The 13,307-nt window shown below is 43.9% G+C and overlaps 1 protein-coding gene across 3 annotated transcripts in view; it reads left to right on the forward strand.

Moving 5' to 3' along the window:
- HEATR6 (HEAT repeat containing 6) overlaps positions 1 to 11,697 on the forward strand; it is a 31,834-nt gene extending 20,137 nt beyond the window's left edge. For all 3 annotated transcript variants that reach the window (XM_046675606.1, XM_046675608.1, XM_046675607.1), the window contains 9 exons: positions 844 to 1,199; positions 1,945 to 2,067; positions 2,429 to 2,515; positions 5,023 to 5,157; positions 5,934 to 6,056; positions 6,778 to 6,902; positions 7,728 to 7,824; positions 8,866 to 9,070; positions 10,735 to 11,697. In XM_046675606.1, the coding sequence (XP_046531562.1) occupies positions 844 to 1,199; positions 1,945 to 2,067; positions 2,429 to 2,515; positions 5,023 to 5,157; positions 5,934 to 6,056; positions 6,778 to 6,902; positions 7,728 to 7,824; positions 8,866 to 9,070; positions 10,735 to 11,303 (1,820 nt within the window). In that variant the 3' untranslated portion in view covers positions 11,304 to 11,697. The remainder of the gene's footprint in view (positions 1 to 843; positions 1,200 to 1,944; positions 2,068 to 2,428; positions 2,516 to 5,022; positions 5,158 to 5,933; positions 6,057 to 6,777; positions 6,903 to 7,727; positions 7,825 to 8,865; positions 9,071 to 10,734) is intronic.
- The last annotated feature ends 1,610 nt before the right edge of the window (positions 11,698 to 13,307 follow it).

Below are 13,307 nucleotides of genomic sequence, written 5' to 3' on the forward strand. Positions count from 1 at the left end.
ACCGAGGGGAGTGGACCATATCTCAGAGGTCCCTTTCAAGTGTCTGGCTTTGTCCTCCAGCAACTTTTTATTATTAGAATGTTCAAATCCATAGAAAACTTGAAAGAATAATACACTGCACACCTGTATGCCTCTACCTAGACTTAACAGTTAACATTTGTCATGTTTGCTTTCTGTCTCTCTTTCTACATATGCGTGTCTGTGCGTGTATGTATGCATATGTGTGTATATGTATATTTTTGTGTATGTATATGTATTTATATAGATTTTTTCCCTTGAACCATTTGAAAGTAAATTACAGACATGATGTTTTACCCTAAATACCTCAGTATTCATCTCCTAAGATTAATCTCCTAAAAAACAAAATATTATTCTTGTACCTAAAAATATTGAATTAATTCCATAATATTGTCTAATATTAATTCGTGTTCAAATTTCCCCATGTGTCCCAAAAAGTCTTTGATAGCTTTTTTTAAAAAAAAAATCTGGGGTTCATTCGAGGTTCATGCACTGCATTTAGTTATTATATGTCTCTTTAGTCTTTTTTAATCTAGAGTAGTCTCCCCACCCTTTTTTTTCTCTTTCACCATACTGATTTTTGGGAGAGTCCAAGCCAGTTGTCTTGTAGCATGTCTTACATTCTCAGTTTGTTGGGTCGTTTCTTTATGGTGGTAACTTGTATTTCTGTCCCATGTATTTCCTATAAACTGGAAGTTAGGTCTAGAGGTTTCGTTAGATTCAAGTTAAACGAGACACCATAATTCTTAATTGCCTGCAGCGATAATTATGATCCTTACGATAGTTGTTCCCACAGTGACAGGTTCTTATTGTTTCCTGTGACAGATGTTAATGTTCGAGTGTCAAGCCTCACTCTCCTGGGAGCCGTAGTTTCCACTCACGCACCTTTACCTGAAGTCCAGCTACTTTTACAACAGCCCTGTTCTTCTGGACTCAGCAATAGCAATTCAGCGACTCCTCACCTCAGCCCTGCTGACTGGTGGAAGAAAGGCAGCTCGGGACCCCTTCTGGAAGAGGCATCAGTTAGCTCCCCTAAGGGCTCTTCAGAGCCCTGCTGGCTCATTCGACTTTGCATTTCCATTGTTGTGCTGCCCAAGGAGGATTCCTGCTCAGGTGGCGATGCTGCGTCTACAGCAGGAAGCACCTATGAACCGTCCCCCATGCGATTGGAGGCCTTACAGGTAGGAGGTTTCATTGGCTCATCTCTGAAGTGGCAGTAATCGTTCTTCCTTCATACGATGATGCGAGGAGTGAGTCCATGAAAATCATGGAAAACCTGCTTATAAAATGTCAGGTTCAGTCCTTTGTGTTGCAAGCCATTTTAGTCACCTCAGTTATTAGATGACAGGTGGGTATACTAAATTCTGTAATAATTCTGAAAGAAATTATAGAGCTGATCTTTGATTTCTGCAACTTAAAGTTAAATAAATGTTTAATTTTCCATAGACTTCTCTTTGGTTAGAGACAAAATAATTGCTGCTACAAAGGAAGAAAGCAACCCTAGGTTAAAGTATTTTCTTTTTCTGTACTCAAATATGATCTAAGACCTGGGTTTGCTCCTGGCGTCTGCTGCTAATTGTCTGGTTAATATTACACATGTCCTTTAACCTCTTTAACCTTTCACTTTTTCAGCCCGATTTTCTTCAGTTGAAATGTTCAGTTAATACCTACCTCAAAAAATGGTTCCTAGGCTTAAAGGAGATGATACTGATAATCTTAATGAAACACATTTCATAAACTATAAAGTGCTATAAAATTGTGTGATATAGTTTATTTTAGTCATAAAGATAATGGTTGTTTTCCATTTCATTCCACATCAGATTTCAGCCCTTGCAAAGTGTGAGCGATTTCTGAAATACCGAAGCACTTTCTGGATATTGCAGCCCTGCATTCAGGTCTGGGGTTGATCCTCTGTTCTCCTTGCAGGTGTTGGCTCATTTGGCAAGAGGCTACTTCTCAATGGCTCAGGTCTACCTGATGGAGCTTGGAGAGGTGATTTGCAAGTGCATGGGTGAAGCAGATCCATCCATTCAGCTTCATGGAGCAAAGGTAATTTTCCTCAAAAGCCACATGCTTTTTTCTTCTCTTCCCTTTATGTTCTTCCCTCTGCTGCATGTCCATCAGTTCTGAGGTTTCTTTGAGAGGTTTCAGATAGGGAAGTCATACATTCCTCTATTTTCAGCTCTACGTATAAGCCCAAAGAATTGACTTGGTAATAAATGAACAATATATAGCTGGTGATTTTGCTCCTGGAAAGAATGCCTCTGACATAGGAGTTACTGAGAAAAGAAGGGAAATCATTTGGAAATTATTTTTCCTCTTGATTTGAGATCATCTCCAGACCAAAGTGGTTTTTTTACCTCCTCCATGGTTCTAATACTCTGCTTTGATAATCTATTTATCTTGGCAGCTTCTGGAAGAAGTGGGTACAGGCTTAATACAACAGTATAAACGAGATTCCAGCGTCGCACCTGATCAGAGAGTGCCCGTCACCTTGGTAAGTAAACGTCAGTTCATAGTTTTCTCTTTTCTTAGTGCTTCAGTCATTTTTATTTTGAGGCTCAGTGATAAAGTGGAGTAGATGGTATGGTTTCTTCCAATGTCAAAAATTATGGTTTATAATCTAGGATGATTTGATACTTGCATAAATAAGTATTATTTGCATTTCAGTTTATTTGCAGTTGAGTATGTGGTAGGATTATGTGTAACATACAGTCAGCAATGGAAAAACCAGTATTTATTTTGCATAAAACCTAGTTTGGTTACTCACCCTAGAATGGTGGGAAAAGCCAAGTATTTGGAATTAGAAGGCAGGAGATCAAATCTAGGGATCACCACTTAATGGATGTGATTATGAGCATAGTTTCCTTCTTGTAAAGAGAAATAAAAATTCTTAACTCATAGAGCTATTGTAAGATTGAATGAAATGTAAAGATACTGACAAATAGTAAATGGTCAATGAATGTTAATTCCCTTAGCTCCCTCACCACCACACCCCACCCCCCGATTCCTATTAAATTCCTGTGGTCTTAGGTTGTTTCTGTTGCCCTTACACTGTGCCAGTTCTTTGAAAGAGGAACACATGACCTCACTAAAAAAGGCTCTGCTTAGTGCCAAAAGCAAAATTAGCTCAACGTTCATGGTGTTTTCTCCCTCTGCCCTCCTCATTCTCCCTATTCTTTTCCCTTCATAATTTCCATCATCCTTGCAGTGAGTTAAGAATGTCTAGCCCTACTTCCTTTCTTAGACTGCCACGAAAGCTGAAATGTGTCCATTCGCAGGGAGATGAGTTGAGCTTTGCTATCACAGACCTGGTTTTGAATCCAAACTTCTCCCCTTACTCATCAAGTGACTTTAGGCAAGTCTTAACTGTTCACACTCAGGTATTGTTTCATCTTTTAAAAAGGGATATACTTTTCTGTATTACTTATCTCTTGTTGAGTAATAAATTATCCTAAACACTTAGCAGTTTAAAACAATATTCATTTATTCTCATATATTTTCCGTGAGTCGAGAATTGAGAGCACCTTAGCTGGGTGGTTCTGGCTCAAGTCTCTCGTGAGGTTAAGTCAGCCAGACTTGACAGGGGTTGGAGGCTCTTCCCACCTGGCCACTCGCGTGCCCAGCAAGTTAGTGCTGGCTGTTGGCAGCAAGTTTCACTCAGTTCCTCCCCAGAGGACCTCTCCAGAGGGCTGCTTGAGTATTCTCTTGACGTGGCAGCTGGCATCCCCCACAGCAAGTGAGTCGAGAGAGAGAGCAAGACAGGGCTGCGGGGTTTTTATGACCCAGCTTCGGAAGTTTCACACTGTCATTTCCACAATATCCTATTAGTTACACAGGTCAACCCGAGTCAGTGTGGGAGGGGGCTGCCTTCTAAACGTTAAGAGGCAAGAATCATCGTGGGCCATCTTGGAGGCTGGCTTTCACACTTGTCCACAGTCTTCTGGTTTGGGGCAGGGAGAACCCAGACTGGGTTTCCAGGAGCTAGGACTGTGGGGAGGACAGAACTGATGCATGGGATACACGGCCCAACTCAGGGCCCAGTCCAGGGAGCAGAAAGTGAAGACACCAAAACCCCAGGCAGATCTGCAAATGCACATGAAATCCCAGGGTTTTTATAAAGCAGGGGAAGGAAACTGTTAAGGGTACTCTTCAGATGCCACCTTAAGGGGCTTTGAAGTGAGATAATCCTTCAAAGTGCTTAAAACAGAGCCGACTGCCCAATTTAAGAGTCTCCACTGTGCACCAGGCACTGTGCTAGGAACTTTACACACAGCATTACAGTGCATTATCACACAAACTCTGCCAAACAGATGTCTTTGTCCTATTTTACTGAAGAGGACCCAAAGCTTAGACAGGTCCAGTGACTCACCCGAGGCTGGAGAGACAGGAAGTAGCAGCCGAAAGACAGTCCCAGCTCTGCCTCCAGATCCTGTGCTCTTTGGACACCGGCACACAGCCTCCCGGCTGCCCCAGGACCCTGAGCCCACAAGGGATCAGGGGAAAGAGCCCTAGCTGGGTGTCAGTTGATCTGAACTCGAGTCCAGCTCTGCTGCCTACTAGCAAGTTACATTCTCTCTTCATGCCTCAGTTTCCTTGTGTGAAAATGGAGATAATGATATATTTAATTCAGCTCTGCTGAGGGTTAAACTGGGTTGCTATGTGTAAAGCACTGAGAGCAGCGCCTGGCATATAAGCTCTCTGAAGAACCTTAGCTGCTACTGCTACTGCTGTTACTGTCATCATCACCTTCATCCTCTTCCTCATCACTATTGCTGCTTGACTGGAGCAGACTGTAGTTTTCTAATCGATAAAATGGAAGGATTCAGTTAGTAGTTTTCTAAAGTTCTTTCATCTCTGGAAGAAGAACCAGTGAAAGTATTTACAAAAGGCCACTACTTTAAAGAAAAATGTTTCATTACCATGGTCACTTCTCGTAGCTTAGCATCGGTTGGTTCCGCTGTCGTCCCTCCGGCCGTGGTTTTAACTGCGCCCCTCTTCCAGGTGGTGATGTTCTGGACTATGATGCTGAACGGTCCTTTACCGAGAGCCCTGCAGAATTCAGAGCACCCGACCCTCCAGGCGAGCGCCTGCGATGCCCTGTCTTCCATCTTGCCAGAAGCCTTCAGCAGCCTGCCGGTAACTTGGGGCGTTTTCTCATCCTTAAGTCGTGCCCCTGAGCATCAGAGCTTGAGTTTGATTTTGATTCTTTTTCATTTTGAACCAGCATTTCCCATCATCTCTGAGGAGAAGGTGCTTATTCTCCCTGAGTGTGGGGCGAGGGCAGTAGGAAACTTAGAATCTCAGTGTCTTTGGAGAGCTTTCCTCCCTGTGCTTAGAAAGCAGGTGGGAGAAGTAGGGGCAGCGGAGGGTTTGACGTCAGAGAGATTTCAAACCCAGCGTTAGAAAAACCTGCCTTTAAATCCCGGCTGTTCCGTGTTCTAGCTCTTTGATTATCTTCTGCAAAACTGAGTTTTCTCGTCTACAAGTGGGAGTGATGTGAGTAATAACACGAAGTCAGTGAAAATACTTAGCTGGTGCCCAACACATACAGTGTCCAGAGCGCTCCGCTCCTTTAGTCCTCAATGGCGTTTGCATCTGTTCTTATTTATGTAAATTAGCTTTTATAAAAAAGACATCTTTAATAAAGTAGGAGAATAAAATGACCTACTTCACACAGTGGTAAGGATTAAATGTGATCCCAGATGCTGTGTGCGCCCTGCGCCAGCTGGCCCTCAGGTAGTAGCTGCGTCTGAGCAGAGACCCTCTGCTCTCTACCAAGGGGGCCTCCAGGTCTCAGTTGTGTTCAACTCCTGAATGTGGACTCAAGCACGTGACACGTCACAGTCCCTTGGCACAGATGGTGGCGAAGTTATTCCATCCTCACTGTTCCTTGCCATCCTTTCTCGTTGCAGAGCGACAGGCAGATCCTGTGCATCACTCTGCTGCTTGGGCTGAACGACAGCAAGAACCGTTTAGTGAAAGCTGCGACCTCGCGGGCCCTGGGAGTCTACGTGCTCTTTCCCTGTCTCAGACAGGTGAGGGTGGCCCGCGGAGCTGCTCCGTGCCTCTCGGAGAGCCCGTGGTGGCTGTCAAGCTGTAGGGTTGGACAGTAAAGGAAATTAAATTGCTCTGTAATGTGGTTTCCTTAATTTCTACTAAAATATGGCCGTGCTTGTAGTTCATTTACTTTTAGTTACTTAGCACACTGCCTAGGACCCTGCTTGCCCAGTAAATGTTTAAATTAATGGATAATTGAAAAAAAATTAAACGGGACATTACCATGTAATAGTAATAATTTAGAAAACTGAGAGTGTTTACTATGAAGGAAATGTATTTCTCCTTCACTCTTACTTGTGACACTTCTCTCACTGAGAGGTGTGTAAGTGAATAGGAGGTATTTTGGAAATGCTCTTCATTGTCAGCATCATTTCCTGAGGTGGAAATATCCAAGCCCAGAGTTCACAGATAACCATCGCAGGCCGGGTTCTAAGCTGTTCGCACAGGCAGACTCCACAGGCTCCTCAGGGGTGCCTGGCACACACCAAAATCACGGGGGACCTTCCCCTAGACTTTGAGTGTCCAAATTGTAACATATAAGAAGAATAGTAAATTGACTGAATAAATGAATTTTTATTTCCAAATAGAAATTCATAGTAAAGGCATATCGCTTTTATCAGAAAACAAATTTCAGAATTTCCAGGGTAGCAGCGTGAACTCGTAAAGTAACTACAGTGTTTTGTTTTGTTTCTCTTACAGGATGTCATATTTGTTGCAGACACAGCAAATGCAATATTGATGTCACTTCAAGACAAGTCTCTGAATGTCCGCGCCAAAGCAGCCTGGTCCCTGGGCAACCTGACAGACACCCTGATTGTCAACATGTAGGTGTCACAGCTCGTTTCACCGGGTTGCTTCTGAAGCTGAGGTCCCAAGAGGGTATCTTTGATCCCAAGAATTAGCAGTAATTCCCCTAAATTATGTAGTCAATCTTCCTGCTTTGTTTTATTTTTTATTTCTTCAAGTAAGAAGATTCGTAAGCTGTTCTTAACATGTATGTATAAAAAATACTCTATGCTGATATAAGTAATACATCCACATTATAGAAAATGTGGGAAGTAGAAAAGTAGAAGTCCAAAACCTTAGTAATGGTTGCCCTACTTTTTAAATATCGTATTTGTATTTTTTTAAGTAATATATTCACAGATAAAAAGAAAATTCAGACAGTACAAAGGGTGCTCGGTGTAAAGCCTTTCTCCTGCCTTAATCCCCTAGGGCCCCTCCCCAGAGGCAACTGTTGCTATTCATACACAAGTGTCTTGCTTTTTGTCACTTAACTCTAACATGTGACATGTATGAGCATTCTGCTGACTTCTCCTGACTCTTATAAATCGTTTTTTATTATTACCCAGTCATCACTATGTGATGATCATTTAACCCTTGCCCTGCTGTTGAACCTTTCTGTTGTTCGAGGCTTTTACATGCCGTGAACGTTTTTGCACATGACATCTCCATTTTGATATACTCCTTTGGGTTACGTTCCTAGATGTGGACTAGGTGTAAACTGTAAGTCCTTGGTATTCTCTGAACAGATTTGTGGAGCTGTTTTCCTAAAGTGTTTTTAGTTATACTAGGTGAATATATTCGTATAGGTGTATATTTAAAGGGTTTTACCTTTCAACATGTTTTGCCTCCTTTGGGTGGAATAGGGAAACACCGGACCCAAGTTTCCAGGAAGAGTTCTCTGGTCTGCTGCTCTTGAAGATGTTGCGGTCAGCCATAGAGGCATCGAAGGACAAAGACAAGGTAGACAATCAGCAAACCCAGTGTTCCTCAGTTAGCTGCTTCACGTATTATCGTTTTATGCCACTAAGTATATCCCTGTTCAGAGGAGATGGAGAGTGTGCGCAGGGTATCAAGTGGCCCGCTCTTGGGCAGTTTCTTTCCTGTCTCCCAACTCACGAAAAATATCAGTGCCATTTGTAATACCCCATGATATGTCCATGTTTGTTTTAATGTTAATTTGCTTTTTTGTAAAAAATCCTTAAGTAGAATTGACCAGTCAGAAAGATGAGCAGCTTGGCTTTGAATATCCCCTGTTATACACTAATAAGTTTAAAAAGCGTAGACCCGAGCTTTAGGGTCAGACAGACACGGTTCACATCCTGGCTGTCCCTTTAGTAGCCGGGAGGCCTTTGGTGCATGATTTAACTTCTCTGAAGGTGAGTTTCCTCATCTAACATGGACGTCATCACACATACCTCAGTGGATTCTGAGATGCCTTATGTTAAAGCGCCTGGCGTAGTACCTGACCTGCACCAAGTGCTTAATTTACTACAGTGGCTCTGAAAACCTGGGAAACCCGACTGCAGGCTAGTTCAATCAGAATTTCCAGGGTTAGGGCCTGGGAATTTGTTTTGAAAAAAGAAAGCTCCCCAGATGATTCTGTTAATGCTGCAAAGGTTGAGACTCTAGCTGAAAAGTTTTGGACTGGAATCATGAAACCCAGCTTCTCCTCCTTACCTTGTGCAAACCAGCCATGTCCTGCTGCCCCTGGGCCTTAGATGCCATCTCTATGAAACAGTGAAGATGGACGTCTCTGAGGTCCAGTCTCACTGAGAAATCATGGCGAGGAGCTCTGGAACCTCACCTCTCTGGTGGCTCGGAACGTTAACCACACCAGACCTGGCGGAGATCCGAGGACTTGCACCTTTACTGGCCACATTTTTCATTAGCTCTCTTGCTTTAGGATGTCTGGGACTGCCTGGGCTTTTAAAGCTGAAATTATACTTTCTGACACATCTCTTTGGCAAAACAGATTTCTAATACTTTTACATGTTATTCTAGGTGAAAAGCAATGCAGTCCGGGCCCTTGGAAATTTGCTTCATTTTCTGCAACCGTCTCATATACAAAAACCCAGATTTGCTGAAATCATTGAGGAGTCTCTCCAGGCCTTGATTTCTACTGTTCTGACTGAGGCTGCCATGAAAGTCCGATGGAATGCTTGTTACGCACTGGGAAATGTGTTTAAAAATCCTGCTCTTCCGTTAGGTAAGAGAGTGTCCCTCTTCTCGCTGGTGGACGGCCTCCTCGGACAGCACACACCAGTCTGCATTGTTATTAAAGATGTTCGTCACAAGATTAGAAAAAATGGAAACATATAGAACACCAAGTGTAGGATGTGCTGAGGGAAATCATGATTTGTATATATATTCAATGGATATTTTGTGGCCATTTAAAATTGTGTTTGCAAAATGTTTTGATAATGTGGCAAAATGCTTCTGATGTTAAGCAAACTCTAACAGGATATGAAATTGTTTCTACCGTATGATCTCAGTAAATAGGTAGAAAAAAGACTGAAAGGAAAGGAGCCTAATTGTCAACAGTGGTTGCCTCTGGATGGGAGGAGTAGCAGGATATTTTTTCTGCTTTCATTTTCTAAATTTTCTACAATAAGCACATGTTGTTTTAACAATCAGGAAAAAAATAAAGGAGAAAACTGGCGTGGGAGAGGGAGGGTGCCATTGGAAATCCTGAACTGCAGTGGCGCGCTGTGCGTGGGGAGGGCAGCTGTCTCGGAGCAGTGGCACATGCCGTGCACCGTGGTGTGTCACCAGAGGCTGACAGCTGCTTAGGTGTGTGGATCACAGCCTCCAAATGCCTTTCACTTCAATTGCCAGCATTCGCCTTACACGTTTGTCTCTGTGACAAGATTTGAAACATAAGCCTGTGTTCTTGGAGGGAAAAAATCATTCTGGACCAGCAGAGCATGCAGGAAGCTGGCTGTGCTCTACTTTCTTGTCAAGAGCGTCCATGCAGACCAGTCAGCCGGGAGCTGGTGGAGAAGCAGCCTGGTGGTTTTTTCCACTGAGGGAATAGCCTAAGGTGACCTTTGGGGTTGGCGCTCACTGAGGTGGGCATCTTCCTTCCTCTCTGGAATCAGCAAAGAGTTGGGAAGGGCTGGGAGAGTAGGGAAGCTGCGTTTTACTCTGCTGCCCATCTTGAGGAATAAGAACCCCCCCAAATGGAGTGGCTGGTGGGTAGTGGGAGCTCTGACAAGGAGGAAAGCAGGCTGATTTCCTGGGGCCAACAGGAAGGGAGAGAAGACAGAAATCTGGGCACCATCTTCTCAGAATCAGCAAATTGAGCTTTCAGTTAATCTGAGTATGCTGTTCCCCAGTCACTGCCTACATAGTGTTTTCCTTTTCTTTGCAATAAAATCCATGACATGCTGTGGCCAGAGCAGGGTCTAGATGCTAAGCCGGGTGAGGAAATATTCTTTTGCCAGCATGAACAGGGCTGGGCGCACAGTTGTGCAGTTTGCGCACTGCTCTGAAGCACCCACCTGAGGGGACAGGTGTGGCTGCAGTTCAGTCCATGCTTCTCCCGTCAAGCCTCACCCCTCGAGACAGTATCCTCCCAGAGAAGAAGCTTCTTTCAAAGTCGCCAGAGTCCCTATTTAGGGTAGCAGAGGCCCTGAGCCTGCAACAGGCTTGTCTGGGGACAGAGGGAGGTTTGGGAGTCAGGACTCAGCCACTGCCTTAGGATCTGGCAGTTAGTCACTCACCACTCTGATCTGACAGGATTACTGTGTGTATTAAATGAAAACATAAGATTTTTCTAACTTGAGCACAAATACGTGTTTCCTTCTGTCCCACTACCCCTCACTTATTTCTAAGCCTTCATTTGTTTTAATGACTATGGATTCTTTCCAGGAACAGCCCCGTGGACCTCCCAGGCCTACAACGCCCTGACATCCGTTGTGACATCATGCAAGAACTTCAAAGTGCGCATCAAATCTGCCACTGCCCTTTCCATTCCGGGCAAGAGGGAGCATTATGGGTCTGTTGACCAGTATGCTCAGATCTGGAACGCATTGGTCACTGCCTTACAGAAGAGTGAAGACACCACAGACTTTCTGGAATTCAAGTACTGTGCCAGCCTGCGGACCCAAATCTGCCAGGCGCTGATTCACCTCCTGAGCTTGGCCAGCACCTCAGACCTGCCCTCCATCAAAGAAACCCTTGAACTGAATGGGGACATGATCCAGTCCTATATCCTACAGTTTTTAAAGTCAGGAGCAGAGGGAGATGACACTGGAGCACCCCACAGCCCCCAGGAAAGAGACCAGATGGTCAAAACAGCCCTGGAGCACATAAGCAGCGTCCAGGCACTGACTGGCGACACAGCCAAAAGGGCCGTCATGGGCTTTTTAGAGGACACCCTGACTATTTATTTTGACTCTGGATCACAAGTAGCACTCGTAGGATTAACACATCGGTGAATATTCCACCATACTTTCTCGGTGTCAAGTGGTAATAGGAAGATCTGAGTGTGAGCATCAGATGTGTGGCATTTAGTCTTAGGGGCAGACACAATCCATCCACTGTTTAGTTAGAATGAGTTAGCAGCTGTTTAAGTTTATCAAAGGGCTCAACCACTTTAGAGAGCGGTTCCACTGTGATGGCTGTGGTCCGGGTTGTTGGAACCTCTGACTTGTGCAACTAGGAGCAAGGAGTTGGGTTCTAGTGTGAACAGAGCAAACCATGGGGAGGGGTTGTGAAGGGTGTTTAGTCTCAGTAGATTAAAAAACAATGCAAAAGGATTTAGAAATTAGAATGTTGTATATTGTGTCTGTGGGAACTGTTTTTCTTTTCTAATAAACTAATGAAACAGTGTGCCCATAATCTCCTGTTTTTATTGAGTTGCGTTTATAGAAAGCGGCAGGCAGAGCTGCTGTTCAGGCAGTTGGCACTGGGACGGCAGCATCAGTTGCTACCGTACAGAAACAGTTCCTAGGTTGGTAAATGGCTGCTGCCCTGAGCTCCCCTAGTGCCCACCCCGGCAGCCCCTCCACGCCGCCCCACAGCCCGGCATCCAGAGTTGACTCCCAACACGTGGGGGCCTGCAGCCTAGGCCCACGTCCATCTCACCCTGGCCGGAACATCAGCCTCTATCTAAACTTCCTGATGCCCTTTAGGAGAGTGTGGTCCCAAATGCCAAATTTATGGTTGTTTTGTTACCTTCGAGTTTGTGCCTTAAAAAAGAATTATTTAACTTAGGTGGTTACAAAGAGAGGTTTTTAAATTATATTTTGGTAATATCCAAGCAGTTATAAAGGAATTTCTCACTGAAGGATTATTTACATTGAAATTTTGCATTCATCTCTTGAGCACTGACAATTTATTGGAATTGATTTCACTTAGGAACTTAGTAAAAGCATCTATTAAAATTATTTGACTCATATTTGATGTGGGATAAATAAGAATCAAGATATACAGAATGGGTATGGGTGATGTATTATTTAACTATTGTTATTTGGCTTAAAATGTATAATTTGAGGGCATATGTCCTCAGTTTTTCTCCTCTGCCTTTACGTCGCCCTTTTCCCTGTAGTTCAGTGTTGGTTGCTCAGAAGATGCTGTCTAGGCAGAGACTGGGAACAGTGCTCAGATAACAGGGCTCAGTTTTCCATTGGTAGAGTACCAGTTTCCTAAGAATTAGACTACGGGCATCGTAAAAATGCCCACATAGAACATTCTTGAAACTCACTTTTCTTTGGAGATGATTCGGGCCACAAATTGTTAAAGAGGCCCGGGGACTGAGTGCGGCTGTGCTGACCCTACAATGAATCTTGGAACTTCCTTCTCCTGAAGGAATACATCCTTGATAGCAGCTTGTTTACTTGTCTTTTGCATAAAAGTAAAAATGTGGCATACGCAGCTTATTACTGGTTCTTTGGGCTTTTATTGGTGGGTTTCTTAAAGTATTTGTGAAATGACTTCAAATGGTTTCATTTGATGATTTATTCATATCCTTTGCTTATCTCAAATAAAATCTAATTTTTTCTTTTTAAACCTTTTGCCTCTGTAAAGGTGTCCAGGTCTCTGAAAGCCGGTGTTAATGTTCATATGCAGGGAAAGACCAAGGGTAAACTCTGCTAGAAATTCCAGCAGAAAGTCCGCAAGTCAGGGTACGGGCTTCTGTCCTGATGGGGTGCTGACTGCCTTCTCACTGTGACGTTGTGGGTGTACGGCAGGGGCGGGAGCTCCTCTCAGACCCCTGGGCTGGTGCCTCAGTAAAGCTGCCATCGTGAGAGGAAGCCACACAGACAATCAAGAGTTAGAACTCTCGCTCCTGCGGAAACAGTAGAAAGTCCGGCTTTGATTCAAAATTCTAATTCAAGATGTCAGATTCTGAACTTGATGACATTTAAAAAAGAAAAGGAGGAGAGGTCGATCAGGCACAGATGGCCGAGCCTTTGTTCATGAAACTGACAGCATTTTGA

The sequence above is a fragment of the Equus quagga genome, chromosome 11 (genome assembly GCF_021613505.1).
Source record: "Equus quagga isolate Etosha38 chromosome 11, UCLA_HA_Equagga_1.0, whole genome shotgun sequence".
Lineage (NCBI taxonomy): Eukaryota > Metazoa > Chordata > Mammalia > Perissodactyla > Equidae > Equus > Equus quagga.